The 25,101-nt window shown below is 42.0% G+C and overlaps 1 protein-coding gene across 1 annotated transcript; it reads right to left on the bottom strand.

The window, feature by feature from the left end:
* Positions 1-2,128: 2,128 nt before the first annotated feature.
* On the bottom strand, positions 2,129-23,073 carry LOC117397902 (glycerol-3-phosphate acyltransferase 4). The gene is made up of 13 exons (XM_033996854.3): positions 22,930-23,073; positions 20,824-21,795; positions 17,393-17,462; positions 16,390-16,687; positions 14,006-14,080; positions 13,500-13,589; positions 9,942-10,035; positions 9,401-9,516; positions 8,661-8,716; positions 7,937-8,022; positions 6,984-7,112; positions 4,957-5,036; positions 2,129-3,854 (listed from the first exon to the last, which is right to left on the bottom strand). The coding sequence occupies exons 2-13, from the start codon at positions 20,989-20,991 to the stop codon at positions 3,746-3,748; spliced, it is 1,371 nt and encodes a 456-aa protein (XP_033852745.3). The 5' UTR covers positions 20,992-21,795; positions 22,930-23,073; the 3' UTR covers positions 2,129-3,745.
* Positions 23,074-25,101: the final 2,028 nt, after the last annotated feature.

Here is a 25,101-nt window from a genome sequence, read left to right on the forward strand (position 1 = left end):
AATGTACTCGAGTGAAGCGCCGCCCCTTTGTTGAATAGTAGGCAAATTGTTTAACCAGCTTACGTCTCTAAAACCACGAGCACTGAAAACCACCCATTACAGTTCATGCAGACAACGCTCCTATTAACAAAGCTATACTGTAGTTTTTACTAAAGCTGCTAATACATATTATAAGCGCAGATCTTATGGAGAGATGCATCACTGGAGGGAGCACCCTTTCTCTTAGGGGGGTGAGGGAGAGAGCAGTTCAGTCTCCATGCCTCAAGCCTGCCCTGGACTGGAGGGAGCACCATTTCACTTAGGGGGTGAGGGAGGGAGCAGTTCAGTCTCCATGCCTCAAGCTTGCCCTGGACTGGAGTGAGCACCCTTTCTCTTAGGGGGTGAGGGAGGGAGCAGTTCAGTCTCCATGCCTCAAGCCTGCCCTGGACTGGAGGGAACACCCTTTCTCTTAGGGGGTGAGGGAGCAGTTCAGTCTCCATGCCTCTAACCTGCCCTGGACTGGAGGGAGCATCCTTTCTCTTAGGGGGTGAGGGAGCAGTTCAGTCTCCATGCCTCAAGCCTGCCCTGCCCTGGACTGGAGGGAGCCCCCTTTCTCTTAGGGGGTGAGGGAGGGAGCAGTTCAGTCTCCATGCCTTAGCCTGCCCTGGACTGGAGGGAGCACCCTTTCTCTTAGGGGGTGAGAGAGCAATTCAGTCTCCATGACTCAAGCCTGCTCTAGAGGGAGCACTCTTCTCGAGTTTGGTTTCCAAGGTATCAGTTCAGTCTCCCTGCATCAAGTCCAATTTCAGGCACAGACTGCCATCAGAGCTTCTACAGCGACCTCTCAAACGAAGAGGAGCACTGTCCTGTAAAAAAGGCACCTTTTAAAACAGTCACAGCATGTGTTTGTTTGCTTGTGCACTTTCCCAAACACAAAGGTGCCGTCAGACACCAAAAGGGTTACATGACAAAGGAGCACTCTGAAGTTTTTATCACTTTAACGTGGGAGGGATAAAGATACACAGTGTGATAAGGCAGATGCCGTGGGCGAGGGGACAGGCTTCTACAGTCATGGCCAGATGCCCGGCTCAAACGCTGGGACAGAAGGTTGTGTTTATTTGACAATGGGATGTCGTGCAGTTAGATAAAGGTTAAGAGTTTTTTTTTTTTTTTTTTAAACTCTTAACTATTTAGTATCTGTAGCCAAATGCACAAACTAGTATATTTTTCTCCACCAATTATTATTAGGACCCTTTTAGTAATCCACATTTTCATTTTAATAAAAGGACCTGAACTGAAGTGCAATCTGCACTTTTAGTAAACCCCACAATCCCTATTTTTGTTAAGAATAAAATATTAACCACGTTTCCAATCAATAAAATACAAAATCCATAAACAGCGGGCAGCAGTGTGGAGTAGTGGTTAGGGCTCTGGACTCTTGACCGGAGGGTCGTGGGTTCAATCCCAGGTGGGGTACACTGCTGCTGTACCCTTGAGCAAGGTACTTTACCTAGATTGCTCCAGTAAAAACCCAACTGTATAAATGGGTAATTGTATGTTTAAAAAAAAAAAAAAAAAAAAAAAGTGATATCTGTATAATGTGATATCTTGTAACAATTGTAAGTCACCCTGGATAAGGGCGTCTGCTAATAAATAATAATAATAATAATAATAATAACACAATATTTCAAGTTTGGTTTAGATCAAAAAATGAACTGTCACTGCAGAGGTTATGTTACTAGATGAAAGACTGGAACTATTTAAAAAGGAAAACACAAGTAACACAAACTACACGATTTATTAATAATAATAATAATAATAATAATAAAATAATTCAGAAAAAAACACCAAACGAGGTATTAATTGGGAACACAGGCACTTGAGATATTACACAGGAAGAATTGCTAAATAAAATGTTGTAACATTGCTGGGGGAGGATTTACAGAAACCCTGTAAACTTGTAGCCTCCCTCTTGCTACTTCGTCTCTGCAGTAAGAGTCTCGGTTATCTGTCTTTGTGCTCATCACGATCAGGGCGGAGAGAGATTTTCAAACTGGGTATGTGAACCACAGCCCAGTGACCTGGAGGAACTATGAAGTGGATGTGATTCAGCATTGAAAAAACAAACAAAAAAAAAAAACCACACAACTATATACCAGGTTTATTTTAATAATCTAAACTGCGATCTAAATAACACCACCTTAGCATTTCTAAAAGAGCAGACTTAACAAATCTTATTACCCTGTATTTTTATTGTAAGCATTATGGGGGCAATAAAAAACAGCCCTAATAGGAAATCTCACCAGCAAGATCAATAGAGAAAGAGTGTTAAGATCTGCCTCGATCATTAAAAGACACCCCCAATGGCTTCTATCCTGAACAAGTTTTAAAGGCAACAAGGGGGGGGTTGCTCCTTGTAAAAAGGCTGCATTCTGTGGTTTCAATTCGACCCTTCCATGGAGGCTTCAAAACACCACTGTTCATTACAGCTGTGGTGCCAGATCTTCACTCTGGAGGGCTAAACACACTGCAGTTTTTTTAATAGGTTAAATTAAATCACGAAGGACTTTAGAGGGAGGGTTAATTTGTTTAATTAAACAGTTGCAGGTCTGTGGTTGGAACAAAGACTTGGACAGGAAGCGCAATCTTGCCCATCCCAGCAGGCTCCTCAAGAACAAGAGCACCCATTTGTCTCGAGGGAGGGCAAGATTTGGGCGATGAAGTATTAAAACTAGAAATATTTTAAATACTAATAATCTGTTAGGTGCAGCAAATGGTGCAAGAGAACATTTATATATATATAAAAAAAGTTCAGTGTTCTTTTATCGGTTTAGTATCATTTTACTTCTCTTTCTTCAATTGAAATACATTGTGCAACCTGCTCGTATTTTTAAATGAACAACAAAAAAAAAAAAGCCAGACATTTCACTACAGTGAACTGTTTTTTCGTGAATCATGGTTACAAAAATAAATGTGGCGTTATCAAAGAGGAACACAGACATTAGTGTTTTTTGGAGAACAAAGGACTGGTGTTCACAGCAGGTTTGATAAAATGGCACCACAGAACGGTGAAAACCCAAAACAGTGCTGCATTAGTTTTTGATTGAATCCACTCCCCCCAAACACACCGTGAAGACGTGCAACAGCCTTCCACTTGACATTCCAGATTTATTCTCTGTTGCTCCCAGCGTTTCCCCTTATTTAACATCTGTGCGGACAACAGTTATAACAACGTGCGATTGAAAACAAAAAAAAAATGTAGATATTAGATGGGAAAAAAGGTGCTGTGCTATTCGGAGAACAACAGTGGTTCTGTAACATAATGAGGAGCTAGACAAGATCATGCAGTAGCAAGTAACATCGTGGCTCTGGCATGAATTGTTTGTGCCCTACTCCTTAAAATAATTCACATTTCCATCCCCTTTTGTGAAGCTTCACTCAGATATAATGAAAAAAAAAGAAAAAAAGAAAAAAGGGAGTAACTTCTCTGTATAAAAAAAAAAAAAAAACTACAGGAATCAATATCAGTCCCTTTTTATACGGTACAAGTTTCTTTCCAAGTTTCCAAAGTCATTTTCTTTTGTGTGTTGGTATTTTAGATTTTTTTGTTTGTTTTTAGTTACGTGAGGAAGTCGAAAGGCGTGTCCCCACACTCCCATTGTTTTGTACACAAAAAAAAAAAAGGTCTGCCTTCAGCTTTTAAAGAAAGCCAGTATTCCCAAATGTGTCATTCCCAGAATTCCGCACCCTCTCCCACACGGAATTCTCAAGATCGGCTGCGGTCTTCCAGATTTCCGACCAGCATCTTACTGTACAGCTTCTGCTGCTCCTCCTTGAAAGTGCCTTTTACTTTTTCCCGTTTCAGTCCCCCATCCCTACATAAACACACAGAAAGAAATAAATACAAACATACAGATTTGAATACAGGTTTTAAAAACTCCTGTCGCGATACAGTAGGTTTTGATCTTACTAAAAAAAAAAAATCAATAAAAACACTTATTTATCTGAAACTGCACAGTGATAAACAGGATTCCCATTGCACTGCGGTTAGATCCATACCTGGTATTATGAACAGTTTAATAAATACAGGCGGCATGTTTGAGCGTGCTGCCTATACGTTGAGTCACTCCAGGTTTTACTGCGAGTTTTGATTAGCCACAAACCGCTAAGCAATGGGAGTCCGATTTCCTTCCTGGTGGTTACCCCCAAAACTTTTGCAGCAGCATACAAAACTTCAATATTCAAATGGAGCTGTACATACCAGGGCACAGAAAATGCATGTGAACGTTTTTAAACCAATTAAAAAAACGGGATTAATGAGTCTTTATTTTTGTTCATATTTAGGATTTATGAGGATATACAGTAGATCCTAATACTATAATTAGCTATGATGATTATTATTTAAAATAACTAAGTTTTTGCCCAAGAGAGCCAACTTGTGTATAGTGTGTGTGTATAATTATATTTTTATATATATATATATATATATATATATATATATATATATATATATATATATATATATATATATATATATATATATATATAGACACACACACACATACATACATATGCCCTTGTATTTACAGCTCAATTTGGCAGCAGTGTGGAGTAGTGGTTAGGGCTCTGGACTCTTGACCGGAGGGTCGTGGGTTCAATCCCAGGTGGGGGTACACTGCTGCTGTACCCTTGAGCAAGGTACTTTACCTTGATTGCTCCAGTAAAAACCCAGCTGTATAAATGGGTAATTGTATGTAAAAAAATAAAGTGATATGTGAAATAATGTATAATGTGATATCTAGTAACAATTGTAAGTCGCCCTGGTTAAGGGCATCTGCTAAGAACTTAAGTTCAAAGAGAGGATATCAGTTTGTATCGTTCCCCGATATTGGAGATACATTTTTATTCAGCTCATTGATTAACCTTGCATGTTACCTTTCAGGGACCTCGTGTCAGTACAGTAGGTTATTGACTCACCACAGCAAGTCCACCAGACCGCCTTGCCTGGCGATTGCGGACTTGACTCTGTTTGCAAACTGCACCGCATCTTCTCCTTCCTGTGAAAAGAGGAACCCGAATGAGCACTGGGGTGGGGACGGGGCTGGAGTTTAGCACCGCGACATCCGAAGAACCAACAACCACACATTGATAGAATAGAAAGAGAGATAGACCTGGAGTCTGACTGTAGAAATATCACACCTTACAAAAAAAAAAAAATGGTGTTTTTATAGTGTGCGATTTTATATATTGGTTTCCCTGTTCAGTTCACTATGAATTATTGTGTATCTGCTGCTGAAGCTGCCCGTTAGGTAATGTAAACTAACTGGAGAGCTAAGGATGTCTGGTTTCTGATCGACTGCATAGAAGAGAGAATGAAGTAGACAGACACCAAGAAATGTGATCTTGGAAGTATAAAATTGCAATTGCTTATGGCACGAGAGAGAGAGAGAGAGAGAGAGAGAGAGAGAGAGAGAGAGAGATGAAGGATTCTCAATACGGGACATTTAGTGCTTGGAATTATAAAAAAAAAAAAATGATATGGTTGTTTTAGGAGACAGGCATTTTTCTCTGAAGTTTAAGGACAGCGCTAAAACAAGTATAGACACGAGTCCCCTACAGGACTTAAAGTTCTGTGAATCCGGTTTGGCGAGTACCAGTCACACACAGGTCTGTTGCCAAGGTGTCTCCAACGCTGGCAAACTCCAGAGTTAGTCATTACAGATCCGTATCAGCCAAGTGCCTGCCCGTTCAATAAAACACTGCGAGTTAAACAAACACTGTAATAAAACATTCAACGTTGTACTTAAAACGTACCTACAACAAAATGACATACGTAAATACTGTGAAGTGCAAGTTAACGTATAGAGTTTTGCCCTCAATCACAAAATATTTAGTTTTACAAAGTTAAAGAAAGCCTCATCAAGGCTTATGAAGCGGATGCTTATGATCTACAGTGCTCCAGTTTTGGTAACTCGTGTGGAAAGGATGACAGTGGAAAGCTCCGATTTGCCCATGTAAATAAGGCAGGATGCCGTTTTGACCTGCATGCAAATAACGGGCGTGGAAACCACTGCAAGGTCATTTCAAATAGAAAACAATGGTTTATTCCCCCCCACCCCTCCCCAATATTGAAAAAAATACATTTGCAGTGTCCCACAATCGTGTTCAGTTTTTTTTTTTTTTTTTTTTTTATAGCAAGACAGATCAGAGAGTGAGGGATTGTTTAATGCAGACTTCCATCGTTCACTCTTCCTGACACTCCTCTCCAGTGCCAGTCTCCTCCCTGAAACCCTCTAGTTAACGTCACTATGAACCAAACTGCTGTAGCTCAGGTAAATCAAAATGTTAAATAATAATACTACAAAAAACAGGCTATTGCAAGACAGTGATATTCTTAAATGCTTAAGTGCACCCTCCCATTGAATTTCAAAGGGATGTTTGTACATCAGCAGATCAAGCTGTTTTTAAAACAGCAGAATGCAAATTCCACTATACAAAACTGTGTGGATCCTGGAAGAGTTGAGCAGAGCCCCTGAACCAACACCCTATACTTCAGAATTACAGCTTCCGGCATGGAAATATGACTCCCACTGCAGAGCAGTTTCACCTCCATTCCAGGTTTTATTACAGGCTTGATTAGCCCCAGTGTACAGGTAACAAGCTTACATGCGTCTTACTAAAGCAGGATCGGATCAAACCGCTATGCAACAGGAGTCTTATATCCATTCCTGCCTAGGACTGATTGATTTCCCTAGTGATGATCAGAGACAGGTATCACACACACACCAGAAGAACTATACCATTTACAGCCAACCCCAAACTCACCACTCTCATCGACAGATGCAGGTACCCTGCAGACGGCAGACGGTCACCCAGCTAAAGCCCCTCCAAGATCTCCCTCCTCCCTCTACCTCCCCACTCCGGTCAGGGGAGGCAGGTGCCACACACGCTGCATATGATGCATAGCCTGTCTAAAACCCTCGCTCCCCTCCCCTCTAACCCACCTCTCTGGTCACAGGGGGCAGGTACCACACGCTGCAGACGATGGCCCAGCTGCTCATCATTCTCAGGAGGTAACTGACCATTCCGAACTTGCTGCTGTTCCAGAAAGCGTCTCCAAACCGAGGGTCATACTGGAAGAAAGACCAGCCCAGAATAAAACGACTGCTGCTCGTTCATCACCACACTGTGTAATAACACGAACATCTCATGTACAGCTCTGGCCAAAAGTTTTGCAATCTCCCAAAGCGGTACGAATTACATACCGCTTTGTAGTTTCCCCCATATACTTGAAACAAATTGAAAACATTTCGAAATCTAACATGAAATACTGAACTACAATTACGGCTTCCGGCAGACTTTGACATCATTTTGTAGTTTGTTTGATTACATGATATTAAATAAGATTTATAGTTTATTTTTTATTAACGTTTCAATCCTAAAATTCTAGATGATGCAAAACCTTTGGCCATAGCGGCATTTCAAAATTCAGCTACATTAACTACAGTTACAACACCATGACATTAGGAAATACTAGGAAGTGCATGTTAAAAGTTTCATCCTCAAAAAAAAATCTTAGAAACAACACTATATATTTACAATTAAAAAGAGTTTTCTGACTGTCGATACTCTCAAGCTTACTTTTTATTTATTTATTTTTTTAATTGCTTGGTAAAGCAATATTTTTAGGCACCAAGAATTAGTGTTGGTTTCAACCAATCGAAGGGGCATGCTGGAAGAAAGCCCGGCCCAGAAGAGATGAAGAACTACAGAATGAGATCATTCGACCCGTCAGCGCCCGCCCGCTTCCTGTGCTGGTAGCTGGGTTAGCGCCAAACTTCGTCATCAAGCTGGCAAGAGGTTAGTCCGATTTCTTTCCACAAGCCTGAACGACAGTACGCAGATAATCCTGTAGTCTACCTCCTGCTTGATTCTGCAACTTCAGAGTCATGCCTACCTTAATGGCCACTGGATACATTGTCGTTCCGATCTCAAAGCTCCCCTTCTTGAACATCATCACAGAGGTGTTGTTGATGCAGGTCCCTGTGCAGAAAACCAGACCGCTTTTCATTTTAAAACAAAAAACAGAAGCCTCGTTCATTTACAAATAGTATGAATAACCTCCTACTGCTGCAGGTGGTAGCGGAAGCCTGGCCGTTTAAAATAACAGGAGTGACTTTAAAAGGAGCGTAAACAAACTGGAAGGCCAACCAAGCCAGTTTTCTAATGAAGTACAGAACACACCAGGAATCACAGGTTAGTATCAACATTGCTGTAGGAGAGCATCACAATGGGGGTATATGGAGGCACTGGCATCTTCCTTTTTTTAAAACTGTGTTTTTTTAATACCAACACATCACATAAATCACTGAAAGCTCTCAAGAAAGGAGTGGCACTCTTAGTACTTGATTAACAAGGTTTATGGAAGCAATGGAAAACTAAGCTTCTTTTATAAACTCTTACACAACTTCAGTGGAAACCCTGTGCATAACTAATCTTCAGCACTTCAATTTTAACACACACACAGTGGATACAGAACATTGTAATTAACCTTTGTAAGTTACTGACGGCTCCAATTTGTTTTACATGGCGTTGGGGTGAATGTCACAGACATGCTTGTTTTTACTGACTCCATGCAGAAGAGCTGCAGCCTTTTCCAGTAATGCAGCATTTTCACTCACCTTCTGGGAATATCAGGATGGGCAGTTTGGTTTTGTCCTCCACGTGGTCACTTAACCTGAAAAAGGCAGGAGATGACAGCTGATAAAAAGCATGTTATCTAGGAGGGGAGCATCTCAAAAGCACTGCTGCTAGCACCTTCCAAAGGACACACACAGGAAACGAGACGCCCCGCAGCCTGCCTAGTAAAATCCTGCCGTGGTTAAACAAATCAGCATGGACTGATAAGCCTTCGCTTGCAGGGTGATTGAAAAAGAAAAGCGCGCGCACGCCTCCGCTTTCTCAATACTGCTTTATAAGAAGCTTACAATTAGCTTAACGAACTTTGTGTTGTCAAAAGTTGCTTTAAGCACCACAGATGGCCGGGACTAGTTACAGAGTAAGTTTACAAATATATAAAGTAGACCAGGTTTTAAAACGTCACAGGACCGTTGCCATGTGTTCGGCTGCGTTAGCTGTTCTGTGTACTGCAGGTCAAGCCTTTTCTCTTAAGATGGTATAAAACCCAGTAAAACTGCAGCAAATGTGCTGGTGACAAGTTTCAATAAAACATGCAAAAATACAATACATAAAAATAAGAAATAAATACAGCATTTTTTTTTTTTTTTTTAATGATCAGCCTACTTCAGATTGATTACACTAGAATTTCACTATTGTTACTGCTGCTTGCCCGGTGTACGATTTCTGACTCTGTGCGCTCATCTCGTGCCACGGACACATTTCATCAGCACAGCGCCTTTACCTTTTGGCCACAAGGTTGCGATCTTTAACTTCGGAGCGCTCGAACCAGATGTGCGGGCACGCCTTCACCATGGATCTCTGAATGATTCCCATTAACCCCCCATGGACCTGCCCCACCTGAAACACAGACAGACACACACACGGTCAAACCTGCTTGAAAAAGAGAGGTCTAAAAGCAGGGGGCAGCATTGCAAGGCTGCAGAATAGCGTCGCACAAGCACACAATTTTCTTCAAGTTCTTTGGGAGCCGTGAGGAATGTTCTCGTGTCACATCAGCTGCCGCCGGAGACCCTGATTATCCTCGTCTAACAGTCGCTGTGGTCCATTCTCTGGCAGGTAATGCTTGCTGTGTTGGGCTGTAGTGCTTGGTGTGCTGTGTTGGGTGGTAGTGCTTGGTGTGCTGTGTGAAGTGTGGTGTGTTGGGCTGTAGTGCTTGGTGTGCTGTGCTGGGCGGTAGTGCTTGGTGTGCTGTGTGAAGTGGCATTCTCTGTGTTGGGAGACAGTGCTTTGTGAAGGGAGCGCTGCCCCCTGGCACAGCTTACCATGGCGTAGCAGCCGTCGCTGGCCAGTATGATCACGTCGATGGGGGAGGTGTGGTTCGCAACGCAAATCCCTCCGTTCTTAGGCTTGTTCTCACTGCAATACAAAGAAATGGACATGGAGAGGGAGAGAGAGGGAGAGGGAGAGAGAGAGAGCTTTTCCTTTCAGTTAACTCTTATTGAACAGAGAAAATACCAAACTCACTTGAGTTCCTATAAAATACCTTTTTTTCCCTCCCCTCGAAACATGAGTTAATTCAATATGCATTTAAAGTATGTCTCAAAATCTGATGAAACACTGTGCAGTAAGCGATAGGTGTCAACAACTGTAAAGTTTGAAGTATTCTTGTTTGGCTGCTGGATCTACTGCAACAAACAACCACACACACACATTCATACACAATGCAAAGCAATAGTATTTCCTGTGTCTGACCAGTAGAGGGCACCAAAAACAAACCAAGAAAAACCTATCTGTACTACACAAACTTAACAGCAGGGGTCACCCTTCAGCAAATCATCCACTGCTCTGCACAAAAACAACTGACACACACCGGGACAATTGTCCCTCCACAAGTTATATACTCTCTTGCTGTTGCTTCATCCCCACCCTCCATCCCAGAAAAACTTTTTTTTTTTTTTTTTTTAGCATCCCAATATGACAGTAAAGAATGTGCCTTAGGGCGTTTTCCTTTTTTTTTTTTTTTTTTAATGAGCTAAACTGTTCCAAGGAGTTGTACATTCCATTCCGAATCACATGTGTCATCTGGTGCTACTCCTACTCTGTGCCACCGGCACACGCTGTTTCTGATTGCCGATGTACGTGTATCAGTTTCATACATCATACATTCTGAAAGAGAACTATCCCCACTGCCCACGGATCAGGTGCTGTTGGGTCCACAACTGGAATAGAATCCTGCAACAGCTGAGAGTTTAAAACGTTAGCGAAGTGAGAAGCGTTTAACATTCTGTCACAAATACTTTGGTCAAACACAGAGTGTTTACATAGTAGGGAGTGTACAGTGTAGGACAGTTCATTTCCTAGTCAATACTTCTTCCATTTGAATTATGTAAGCTGTATACACAAACACATCTTCCAGTAGTTCAATAGTCATGGATGGCTTCCAATTATTAACAACCACATCCAATAGGGCAAAGTCTAAACAGGTCGCATTTACTACAGTTGTAATTGAACAATTTGTAATTAACGGCAGTTGCAATGTAATTGTAGCTGAACATTGGCACAGCTGCGTAACTAATTATGCCATCAAACTGACCGATTGCAGTTCGACTACACCCTGGTCATTCAATCACTAGTCTTGTGTTGTCAATCACTTTTGGTGATCCCCATTTGTTTAACAGTAAGTTACATAGTATGTTTCTGTATTTGTACCCAGGATTACTGCTTGGTTATTTAGGGTAAACATGTTACTTTTTTAGTGCAATTGTAATTACTGCAGCAGAACTGTAATTGAACAAAATAGCATTGTAATTGCAATTTCAAACAAACAATTCTGCTGTAACCAATTATAATTGCCCCCCCGGTCTGCAGTTTAGCATCAAACGGAAGCCAACATCCTGTCTTCACAGTCCCGTTACTGGTTGTGTGAACCATGTGGAAAAGCCGCAGACACTTTTTGGTGACCCACTCAATTCAACCTCCTGTTGCTGTTTGTCCCTGGCAGTCACTCGCTCGTTGTGTAAAAATGCACATCACTCTAACCTGCGTGCATTTTACGTGACAGGCATTTTTATGGAAATAAATTGATTTGTCAGTTTATGTTTGTCAGTAAATTAAATTTGCACAAGACTGTCTAAACAGTCTACCAGTATCAGCAGGGATGGAAAGACGACTCCAATTGCACAGCAGATTGCTCCATTCCTGGTTTTATTAGGAGTTTAATAAGATACACTCGAGCTAGCTGCATACACAATGTGGCTAATCAAGCTGGTGTTAAAACCTGGAATGGGTGAAGCTGCTGTGCAATAGGAGTCTCATTTCCATCCCTGATCTGCATCAGACAAACCAAGTTTAAGGACCCTGCACAACACTACAGCAGGAATAAACTGCTGAGGAAAGCCACGAGGGCAGACAAGTCACAAGCGTCTCCTCACTCACTCACTAATGCAGGCCACGTGGCTGGTTCCTGGCTCACAGCCACGGCTGTCTACAGTATCCCAGCCAAGGGAAAAAAAATTGTCAAGGTAAATATAGGAAATATCTGAGAGGCAGCGGCAACAAGGTCAATAACAGTGTATGGAGGAAAATAAATACCAGGGAGGCGGAGATCAGGGCTGGGTTACATCCTGCTTAACGCACACCACTCAGAGTTTCATACTACTCAGCATCTGATCACGCATACCTATCAGGTATACAAGTAAGACTCAGATTGCATAGCGATTTCATCCATTCCTGGTTTTACTAGTAGTTTAATAAGACACACCTGATCTTGTTACTTAGACACTCTGTGGCTAACCAAGCTGGTATTAAAACCTGGAATGAGTAAAACTGCTGTGCAATAGGAGTCTTATTTCCGTCCCCGAAGTACGTTTTCAGAACGGTAACTCAAGGTGATCTGTCTAATTTCCACCCCTGTATGTGGTGCAAAATGAATTACAGAATGGGAAACTGTTTGTAAATTAATTTGACTCCCAAACAACCGAGTTACATATTATATCCATGAAGTGTTTTTAAAATAAATCTTCCTGATCAAAATTTTTCCTGCCTGTAAAAAGCTTGCTTTCTAAAACCAGTGAACAAAAACACAAATATATCCCCTTCTAGAACCTACACGATTCACCTGTACCAGTCACACACACTCACAGAGAGAGTCATAAATATCTACTTCGCCCTCCAAATAATAGCTTACTGTTCTGACATTGTAGTAATAACTCCCCGGTCAGTTGTCAGAAACATCACTCTCTCCAACCCACCCCCCCCTCCCCGAGCCTTCCGTTCCTAAAATACAAAATCAACAAATGTTTAAAATTCCGGTTTTACATATTTCCTTACGCACCTCCCCGTCTATTAAATAAAAAAAATAAATACAAAGTTTTTGCAACATTTGTGGTTCTGAAAATGTAACATCCATATACAATTAACTAATCCATATAAATTACATGAAAAGTCCATCTCTGGCTTTGCTCTTGTGGTTTACGATGTCACGGAACCTCTTGATGGAAGGTTTTTTCCTTTCGCTCACTGCAGCACACTGTTAGCACTGTACGGTCAACGGGCATGTATAATTAACAACCAACAGGTGACAGCCTAAAATAAGACAAACACCCTCCTTCCTTCACAAACCCATCAGTACCCACTAAACAGGACTGTCTAGCCTGTAACCCAATACCTGCGACACACACACACAAGCAGGGCGTGCAGAGGCTAAATGTGCCCAAGCAGGTGTTGGATGCTGTCACTTTGTTCCGTGTCCCCGAGCTAGAACTCTCCACCTTCAGCCAACAATGAGCTGAGAATGTTATTCCAGTTGAACTGGTAGCCCAGGCTGACACAAGCTGGCCCCAGAGCGAGGAGACTCTGCGATGCAATGCGGAGTGGCTCACCTGTCATGGTAGGTAATGATAGCAGTCAGGGCTCGCACACAGATCCGGTAGCACATCAGATGGACTTTTTCACTCAGGAAGTTTTTGAATCTGCAACGCAAGAGACAAAAAGGGGAAACTGAATTTCTTCATCCATACGGAAATGTTCTGTACATTTTAGCGATGAAGTACAAATGACGCAGCTGTCCGAGAGGAAAATTGCGCATCAAGTGGATATTGCAAAACTGCCTTAAAATGAATAGGTCTCTCTGAAGAGGCTCTGTTTTGTATCCGATACAAGATTTGCAAAACTAATTGCCAATCATATAGCCACCGTGCCCCACAAGCCAGGCACCATGGGTAGAATTGTCAATGTTGATCGTCTCTGTTTCTTTCAGGTGTGAAATGCCTTTAAGCAAAAGAGGAACAACATCCTAAAAAATGGGCAGAATATATGACATTGCTTACGATGCCTGACTAATGGGACACCACAAATATACTGCCTCTTGATATTTCAATGCACTTACCTCCCATTCGGCAAAATCCCCACCATAGTAGTTCCAACCACCAAAAGTCCCACTCCAGTAAATGCCAGAGTCACTCTGCAAACAGAATAACATGCGTGTGAGCGTCACGTTTCACTGCGCTCAGACCTGCGCGGCCCCGCAATCACTCAGCTGGACGTGGATTTCATCTACAGCCTTCTGCGCACTCCACTCACTTCATGACCTTGTTGACAGTCCAGTTTGTTTAACCCAAAAGTCACGACCCTGCAACTGCAGTCATTTTCAGAAGGTAATACAGTAAATGACTTTGAGGCAAAATTTGAATTGTTTTTTTAAAAAAAAGCACACACACACACACATATATATATATTATATATTATATATATATATATATATATATATATATATATATATATATATATATATATATATATATATATATATATATATATATATATGGATCAGAGTATGTTTGGGTTTTTTTCTGATCACTGACTATACAGAACTACATATCTGTTCGTATTGGTTCTTTGCACGAATTCCTACAATGTATTAACACATGTATCTAGTTGTCTCAGCCCTTTGTTTATACAGATACTGGACTCTAGCAGCATCCCAAACCCCATCTGATTAGTAAGTGCTCAATTATCTAGCCCCTCTGCCTTGAACCTATTAGAGTTAATCAATTGGGGTTAAAACCAGCTGCATCCCGTCTCTCTAATCCTCCAGACTCCCAGATGGCAGGGCGATACGCACACATTTAGCCAAGAGACACGATACAGGGTTAGGAACTCGCTCCAGTGCTGTGGTTCAAAACGTCACCTTGTTCAGGTGGGTTACTGAAACGGCCAGGCAGGTACCAGGATTTTGAGCAATCAGGTGACTCTGAACTGATCGCACGTCTCTTCACAGCACGAAGGAGTCTAAACCTCGCGCACATGCAGCATCAGGTGAAGACCAATGGATCTAACAAACGCCTCGCTCCTGATCATTCGATAACACTTAATTGAGGGCGGTTCTCTGCATATCACACAGTTTCTACTGCTGAGAAATCAAGGGGTGCGGGGCGGGGGACGGACAAGACTTTAATTACGCCCCTAGATTGCACAGTAGAAATCAACTCCCAGCGGTGTTTGCCATGCCAGCTCAGTTGCACAGTTTAAATGAGAACATTTGCGTTTCACCTCTCTCACAGCGCAAGGGGTTTGACTTTAACGAAATCACACCAAGAAAACAAAGGCTGCCCACAACTGGTCTTACAGGGCAACAAAACTTAAGTTTAACAAGACCCCAAACCTGCACTTGAGGCAACAATTCAGCTTCTCTAAGCCTCCTCAGCTGAGCACACTAACTCCACAGTGCTGAGTATGGGGGACGGGGACTCAGGATCATATAAAAGGCTGAAGTTTTGCAATCCCGGATGGAATTCAGCCGGCTGTGCCAAGTATCCTTATTTGCACTGACAGACCTTCCCTTGTTAAAACGCGGCTCTGTGTGCTTAATGGAGCAACGGGAGAGTTATCTCATCGGCACGCTGTAATTGGGCAATTGAAAACAGAACGTCATCCTATTAATGGCTCTGGAAGTTGGCAAGCCTTGCTTGTCCTCGGCAGAGACATGGCTAATAGAGCTAAAACCTTGGCGTAGAAAACGCTGCTGCTTCTGCGGTCATCGTAGAATATCCTTTTTGCATACAGCACACAAGGCGTGACCAAGCAGACTCAAAACTGCGCCTCGGAAGCATAGCATTCAAAACACAGCTTCTAGAAAGATTGGTTTCCATCCAGCTTTCAATGGGTTTGTTTTTAAACTGAAAACGGCGCACCTCCAATTAAAAGTAAAACAGAAAAAAAAAGATGTTGTTGACAAGAAGATTGCAAAGCCCAACAGTGCAATTAAAACAGTGTTGCTGTGTTTAATCCTCTAGATAATGTACAGTGATTATGCAGCTATTGGTGAACCAAGGTTAAATGCCACAGGCCTTCTTGTCTCAATGACAGCTGAAGCAGCTGCTCTAGTTCTCCTTTACTGTAGAACCCATTGCCAGAGAACACAGAGATCGAGCGCTGCAGGGATGGAAATAAGACCTATTGCATAGCAGTCTGACCCATTCCTGGTTTTACTATGAACATAAGACACACCTGAGCTTGTTACCTATACACACTGTGGCTAATCAACCTTGTACTAGAACCTGGAATGGGTGACACTGCTACGCAATAGCAGTCTTATTTCCATCCCCGAAGCACAGTTTTAGAATGGTAACCCCAGGTAATCTGTGCAATACTTTGGAGTAAAACGGACTGTCCCTTAGATTGGGCTTGCAGCGTCCGATCAGCAGACCCAGACCCCTGGAATTAGTCAGGCTCCCAGACAGGGAGAGCCCCACAGAGGCAGGTGTGCCTCACCTGAGAGGCAGCAGGAAGCAGTATCGGATGAGCAGCCCGAGCCCCCACAGCACGGTGAGCCTCAGGCTGATGTGCTGGAAGTTGTAGTTGCTGCGGGTCAGCAGGTTCCAGGACTCGAGCTCCTCCGGGGAGAAGCGCTTGGTCACCTCGTCGTCCATGATGCTCTCCACGCCCTTGCGGCAGAAGTAGAAGATGTCGCTCATCTCAAACTCGGGGCTGCTCAGGTCTTTGCTGCTGCCGCTGCCCCGGATCTCTTTGATCTCCTCCTCCAGGGACATGGGCTCCTTGGCAATGATGCCTGGGGGGGGGGAGGAGAGCGTCAGAGGCGTTACACCACAGCCTTTAAATATCACGCTCAACTCGCCTCAATAAGGCAGCATCATTCTTGCTGTGGAGTCATACTTGTGGCTCACTCTCGCACCCACACTACCTAAACAATGCGGTCAACACAGGCTGAAACCATGCGACAGTCATTCACTCAGTTTTCAATTAAAAAAAAAAAAAAAACACGAAATTGATCACACATCTTTTAGGAAGTCCTTTATAGCAACCAGCTCTTCAACTAACTCAGGGATTCTCAAACTCGGTCCTGGGGACCCCCTGTGTCTGCTGGTTTTCATTCCAACCGAGCTCTCAATTACTTAACTATACCCTTAATTGAACTGATTTGCTTTAATTAGACATTTTTACTTGTTTTCAGCTCTTAAACAGTTGCAGTTCAAGTTACTTATCAATTGTTATAGCTAACTTGAAATCTGCAACAGTTTAAGAGTTGAAAACAAGTAAAAAGGTCTAATTAAGCAAATGATCTATTAGCTATGGGAAACTTCAGCAGAACAGGAAGGGTTTTGTGAGTATGTGGTGCTAATAAGAGGTGAGAAAACCAGTTTGAAAAGCATCAAGAGCAGACGTGTCTCGGTGTCACAAAGGGCCACATTTAAATATTGTTTTTCTTTGCTGTGTTGGTTCAGTATGACTCATGACACTAAACAGGAGTGCTTACCGTTGGTATAGGGTTTATAAAGGAGGTGGTTTTTTTCTTTGGCTCCCCTCTCTATCCTGAGCGTCGCCCACTGGAAAGAAACAGACAAACACAAAGCAGCAATTATGCAGACAGGCTAAAAGAATTGAATCTATTCAGTCTTGAACAAAGAAGACTACGCGGCGATCTGATTCAAGCATTCAAAATCCTAAAAGGTACAGATAATGACGACCCAGGGGACTTTTTTGACCTAAAAAAAAGAAACAAGGACCAGGGGTCACAAATGGAGATTAGATAAAGGGGCATTCAGAACAGAAAATAGGGGGAACTTTTTTACACAGAGAATTGTGAGGGGTCTGGAACGAACTACCCAGTAATGTTGTTGAAGGTGACACCCTGGGATCCTTCAAGAAGCTGCTTGATGAGATTCTGGGATCAATAAGCTACTAACAACCAAATGAGCAAGATGGGCTGAATGGCCTCCTCTCGTTCATAACTTTTATGTTCTTATTCAGAGGAGAACCCATTCCCAGGGCAGTCTACCCTAGAGCTCTCTCTCTCTCTCTCTCTGGCACTGGGTTGCACCAGCTAAAAAACTAAGCTAAAAAAAGTTAGTAAAGACTTATGCAATAACAAAGCACTTAGAACTTCTGCATAAATAATAATAAAAGTCAAACACAGTGAAGTGGGATTGGTTAAAAGAGTGCTTTTGCCAGGGATAGCAGAAAACAATACACACCCGCTGCCTGGCACCAGAACACAGACTGCACAGCCAGAAAAATAACATGAGCCAATTACAAACACAGAATGAAACCCTTGCCTGGCTCTTACTGATAATCACTATAGACCCCGTGACTACCAAGAGGAACGACCTCTACTGGTCTATTGACAATGTGATCAAGAGTTTTGATATTGTTTTTAATACACTTTTACAGCATCTAAACCCAGAGGAGCTTGCTAGGGCAAACACTCTGCACCGCTGCATGAAATGAAATCAAACGATAAGCTGGCAAATAAATAAAAAAAGTGATAACAAATCGACAGAGACAGGAAGAGAGAGAGAGAGAGAGAAAGAGAGGAGACACACATTAGAGTAGTGTGGTTTGCCTCTTTAGCCTACTCTTTCAGCAGCAAGTACAGGAATGGAAAGAAGACTCACTGCTTAGCAGTTTGATCCATTTCTGGTTTTACTAGGAGTTTAATGAGACACGCCCGAGCTCGTTGCATACACACTGCGGCACACTGTTGCATACACACAAGCTTGCATTAAAACCTGAAATGGGTGAAACTGCTGTGCAATAGGAGTCTTCTTTCCATCACTGAAGTACGTTTTCAGAACGGTAACCCAAGGTAATGTGTACAATACTTTGAAAACTGACTGTCCTTTCAAAATACCCAGCCACGTGACGTCTTCCTCTTCATTGGATGTATTCTGTAATAACATATATGCCTCTTCCCATGCAGCACTGTAGTGGCTGCCCATAGGGCATTTATAACTCTGTTGACAGTGTTATGGCAGGTGTTTCAAAGTTCTAAAGTCTTGAACTGAAGTTTCCAAGGAGCTGCAGTCTCCATTTAAAAATAGCAGCTTAAATATCATTCTCGGTTTTAAAAAAAAATAAACACTTTGCATGGACTCTTTCTAGAATAACCCTGTCTAATGTATTTTCAGGTTTTAAGTTGCTTGTGACCTGCTCAGCAAAGTAGTTTCAGAACTCAAAGCACAGAGGCATTAGTCCGGATCAGAAGAATTCAAGCCTGTCTTTTAAAACCAACATTCAGCCAGATTACTTTTCGCTGAACAGTACTGTACAGAACATTTATGGGAAAGGGGCGGGATGGGAGAGAAGTAAAAAAAAAAAAAAAAAAGGACGTAGATGAATTTCCAATTTTACATCACAGGATTGCTTAAATTAACTTTTGGTTTAAATTTAGAAAATGTCTTTATTCAAAACTATTTAGGAGCTTGACCATCTCTCCCCTGTAAAATATGAAAACGTTGGCCATCATGGCTTCAAGCTTCGCAGGTCTATAAATGACAGGCTAGCGAAGTACAGAACTGCAGCCCCACCGGGACGCTCACAGCAGCACAGGAACAATGTGCAGCGAACCAGACGTTACTGGAGCAAACAGCAGGGTCTTAGAGCTGCACGAAACTGTTACTGTTTTCAGATCAAGCTCTCCACAGGTCAGGGTCAGTGGTGTCGCTCGGGCTAATTTACCATTCCGAGTGAAACAAGTGAAGGAACGAGACGTCTGCGTTTGTGTGGATTGCTGTTCTTCACAGAGCGGTCATCACAAACCCAAGCAGCTCTTTACTTGTTTCACATCTGAATGGTACCTTAGACCCATCGACACCCATGACCCTCACCCGATTGTCAGCGCCTGACTTTCGTGGAGAGCTTATCCGAACAATCATTTCACGCCGGTACAGTCTTTAAAATTCACGTTACTCCCAGCTATGATTAGGAACCTGGTTCAGTATTTTGGGAAAGGCATGCGAGGAGGCTAGCAATGCCAACAGAAGGCTGGATAACAAGCACAGTACAATCTGTTCTCCAGTGCCACATGGCAACCACTATACACAGAGTAATCTGAAGCTTGCATCTGCATAAAGACTTCAACTGAAGCCTTCATCACAGATTGAAAAAAATAAAAAGCCAATGCAGTGTGATTCTCAACGCTGAGGAGTGCAACAGTAACACAACTTGACCAAGGCACCAGCAGGAAACACTCCTCTAAATAGGTTTCTTAGAAGCTCTACCTTCAGGTGTTGCAGGAGCCTACAGGAGTAATTCAGGGTATGAAAAACGTTTGAACTCTCCACAGGGTCAGGGCCACTGGTGTTGATAGGGCAGCTTTACCATTCCGAGGGACACTGCTGAAGAAACAGGCTTGGGTTTGTGTGGGTCACTGTTCTCTGCTGAAAAGCAGCTGTTTCTTCACTTGTTTCATTTGGAATGGTAAGTTTAGCCCAATAAACCCTAACGACCCTCACCTGATTTTCTGTGGCGTGCTTCATTGGAATGATCAGTTTGTGTAGCGCCACTTGGCAGCTGTAACTGATGCATTATTTATTCGGGCAATTAAAAGACGGTTTTGACCGTTTTGTTCATGCAATCCCTGCTGAAATCATGTCGGTTGCAGCTTTGGATGTAGAAATCCTAAAATAAATAAATTCAGTTCTTTCACACGCATGTTCACGTTTAAAACAAAACCCTAAAACGCGGTGGTGTTTTACTGAAGGAAAGGTCACTGTTCTGTGCTAATCTTGCGTTGTTTTTCAGTCTCAACAACGCCATTGATCACTAATGTAATAACACCACCTTAAAAATCCATGTCGCTGAAATTGAACGCATTCGATATTTTAAAACCTGATCACACAGAAGAATGCTGACTCCATTAAAACGGAACAGGAATATTTTGTCGACTGGGCAGGCAGCCTCACTCACCTTGAATATTTTAAGCAGCGTTTTCATGTATAATTTTCGGATGCCTAAGGAGACTCCGAAGATGGCAGGGACGATTATAAAAACCAGCAGCAGAGTAAACCAAACAGTGAAAGATATCCCCAGGAGGATGCAGATCAGACTGTCGAACGGGAAGAGGTAAAAATCCATCTTCACGCCTTGAGGAAAATCAAAAAATAAATAAATAAAACCACACTCGAGTCTCGGAGGCCAGGAAGCAGTAAGGAATCTTCCAAAGCAAGGGTCCAATCAAGCGTATTCCTCCCCTCCAAACACTACCGTCTTAATTTTCGCAAGCGGTGATTAAATAAAGGCTTCATCAAGACGCTGTATTTATTTATTTATTTATTTATTTACAAATCTCTCTTGTTCCAGCAGGCAACCCGTATCAAATCCATCTAGAACGAAGGTGTTGACGCCAGTTTCTCCCAATGTGCGCAAGATGTGGCAGTGAGCAGACCGTGAAACTAACACTAACATTTTCATAAACGACGCAAAATCAGTGTACCCATCCCACTAGGAAAGGCAGCCCTATAGGTCCGGTACATTATTATCTTGACTGCTGATGAGAACCTCCAGAACGTCCTTGTGGAACTGTAACAGAACTGACACCGATCTCAGATCCGGATCAGTCGTTCTAACTTGGATCTCTGGAGAAGCGTGCCTTAGTATGAACCTCAATTCACAAGTTTACAAGACCGACAGCAGCAAGCGTAGGGGAAGCTGCAAAGGAGACAAGCTGCAAAGGGTTTGGATCTGAGACTTCCCAGCACGGAAATCCAGAAAAAAAAATAATGCAGGAGTCTTTCAACAGAGAGGTGGTTGGCAGAGTATGCCCTCCTTGGGCTGATGGGTTGAACGCTAATGGAAGATCTGCGGTTGAAGACTTTCCCCTCTGTGGCTCCTTGCTGGACTGCTCTCCAGGGAACTTCACAGGGATGCTGGATCAACAATCTAAAGTGGGGGGAAAAATGTAAGAAAGTTGCATCAGAAAGTTTGTTTATTTATAAGAGACCTGAAGGGTAAGAAAAAATTAACAACTCAACGGGCTGTTTTCAGACTGATCATAAAAGTTTGGGAACGAAAATAGGCCCTTGTTTCACGTCTGAAAACGTTTGTATTTAGTTCAGGATCATCATAAATCAATTCTAGATTATTAAGGTGATTTGACAGTGTATAGTTTTATACAGCCAATGTTCGTACATGACCAGCAGAACGCCAGTAATAAACATAACGGCCCCGGAGTCGAGTAAAACTTATCAGATAAGGATTATCTGTCTCTACCACGACTGGCTGCCTAAAACTTGGAAAAATATTGCTGTGTGATACGTAGCAAACTAATATTTTGTCTGAAGAGTGTACTTATAATATCGTGTATATTCCCATTCAATATATATATATATATATATATATATATATATATATATATATATATATATATATATATATACACACACACACATATATATATATATATATATATATATATATATATATATATATATATATATATATATATATACATATAAATTTGAGATTACACAATTCACGTGTTGAGTTTTATTTATTTCAGTTTTGCTTCTTGTTTTAGAACTTTAAATAATAATAACAATATAAAAAGTTGATTGCAAAAAAAACAATGTGCAGCTGTCGAGTTCCCTTCCTGTCTGCCCGGGTTGTTGTGAACGGAACACCACGGCCAGCGCGGTGCAACATGTTCCCTGTCCGTTTAGTTCCGAGCGGTACTGCAAAACTGATCTGTAGCTCATATTATTAATCGGTCACAAAAAAAACAAACAAATACGTATAGCTGAATAAATAAATAAACAAACAAAAACCTCAAGATAAGAAGCAAATAAAACATCCAGGCATGCGAAAGACACCGTTTATCTTCAGAAATATTTGAATTTCCATCCCCGGTGATGATTCGGTTAGTGCTTACCCATATAGCAAGTCGCCCCATCCCTTTTTTCTAGCAACAATATATCTTTTAATTAATTATTTTACTGGCAGTGCGAGTTTGACTTCGCATCTCACTCACGCTGGCACGGTTTTATATACAGTTTCTTTTAAAAGAGAAACGCTCACCTCGAATTCAGGGTTGTTCTGCTCCGCCGGGCAGAGCCTCCCTTTGTGTGTCGGAAGCTCTATTTTTACATCATAATGTGACACTCGCGGGGCCGCGCACTGCAGCGGCGCGGCCATGTGCATGTGACGCAGCACAGGGTGCCAGCAGTGTGTTTTTTTTTAGCATAAGGACATATTTTTCTAATTGCAATTCACAGGAATCTATTGCATGTGTATTTTCATAGGAAATGTGCTTAAAGTTAACAGGAAGATGCAATTATCAGGTATGCAGTTCATTGAAAATTCTTAAACGTCTCAAATTAGCCTACGGTTATATTATATCGGCACACCATGGCTAATATATATATTCACGGAGCAGCACAGCACGTAAACACGGCTGCAGCATTAATCCCTCTGCAACCAGTATTCGGCCCCCACCTGTGCCTCTCACTCTAATTCTATGCAGCACAGACTCTGTGGGCCTATTGGGGCTCTCATGCCAGCTGCACGTGATCTATAATGTTGTGGCCGGTAAAGTAAATCTAAAGTCTGGAGAAATTCTATAGAAATCAGTGGTCACAGCGCATCTGTTATCTTAGTAAAGAGGAAGGACTTGCACATTCTGAATAAATCTTAGGGGGGGGGGATTCAGACAGGAAAAAAAAAAGAAAACTTTAGAAAATCCTCTAAAATTTAAAATGTCCTCTTTTCTAACCTCCAAATTGCCCTGACCAGAAAAGTAAAACCTCTAATTCTGGTGGGAAACCCGCTGTACTGGAAACACTGACTGCCATCTAGTGGTACAAAAAGGATATTGTTGCTCTAGAAAGAGTGCAAAGAAGAGCCACCAGAATTATCCCGGGTTTAAAAGGCATGTTGTATGCAGACAGGCTAAAAGAATTGAATCTATTCAGTCTTGAACAAAGAAGACTACTGATTCAAACATTCAAAATCCTAAAAGGTATAGACAATGTCGACCCAGGGGACTTTTTTGACCTGAAAAAAGAAACAAGGACCAGGGGTCACAAATGGAGATTAGATAAAGGGGCATTCAGAACAGAAAATAGGAGGCATTTTTTTACACTCAGAATTGTGAGGGTCTGGAACCAAGTCCCCATTAATATTGTTGAAGCCGACACCCTGGGATCCTTCAAGAAGCTGCTTGATGCGATTCTGGGATCAATAAGCTACTAACAACCAAACGAGCAAGATGGGCTGAATGGCCTCCTCTCGTTTGTAAACTTTCATATGTTCTTATGCTCTTACATTACACGAATTACACCAGGCGCTGGTTGCATGATAAAACACTGCCAGCTTTTTTTCACAGGCCGCCAGTAGCACTTACCTTGCACAATCTAATGTTACTTTAGGTCAGGAAGACCAGCCGTTTAAACGTGAACACTTTAAGGATACATTTCCCTTAGCCCACTGGCCACACGCTTTTCAGGAAATTCCTTATAACCATAGATGACTCATTGAGTTCCACGGCAATACGGCTCTTTGATTTAGAGTGGAAACGATCCACTCTAACCTTTGTGTGTCAACGGAGTTCAACCCACAACGCGAGTCTGTTGTTATTTTGTGAATAAATGCGACAATATTCAGGGAAATCAAGGGGCTGTCTATTTATAACAAAATATAACCACAGCAAGTGAGTGGGAATCTTCAGAACACCCTATCGAAAAGTTTCTCAGAGTTAAAGCACAGCAAAGTGTAATAAAGCACAGCGCAAGCGCGGTAAAGCATATGCACTGTATAGAGAGGTATGGGATATTAACCCATTAAGCACCAATTGTATTTTTCTTTGATACATTACTTTTAGACTTAACTTTTGCGGTTAACCACGTTAGCGTAAGTTATCATCGCAATATCGTTAAAGAGGACATTAAAACAACAGTTAAAATTGCTCCACAAAATTACAAATGAGCTTGTCGTCAAATGAGGACAGCGGCAAACTTCAGTGGGTTAAAAAACTGGGCAAAGCAGGATAACTGATGGTAAATGCATAGTATAACGATAGTAAAAACACGGTAAAAAAAAAATCGCAAAAATAGCGTGCAAAAAAATACTAAGGTTTTATAAGGAGCTAGTTGCTGGTAAAATATTATTGAAATGTTGGCAACAGTATCTAAAGAACACACTTCCCGTACGTTATGTGACAGGCTTGTTTGTGTGGGTTTTTTCCAGTGTTTA

This window comes from Acipenser ruthenus, chromosome 46 (genome assembly GCF_902713425.1).
Source record: "Acipenser ruthenus chromosome 46, fAciRut3.2 maternal haplotype, whole genome shotgun sequence".
Classification (NCBI taxonomy): domain Eukaryota; kingdom Metazoa; phylum Chordata; class Actinopteri; order Acipenseriformes; family Acipenseridae; genus Acipenser; species Acipenser ruthenus.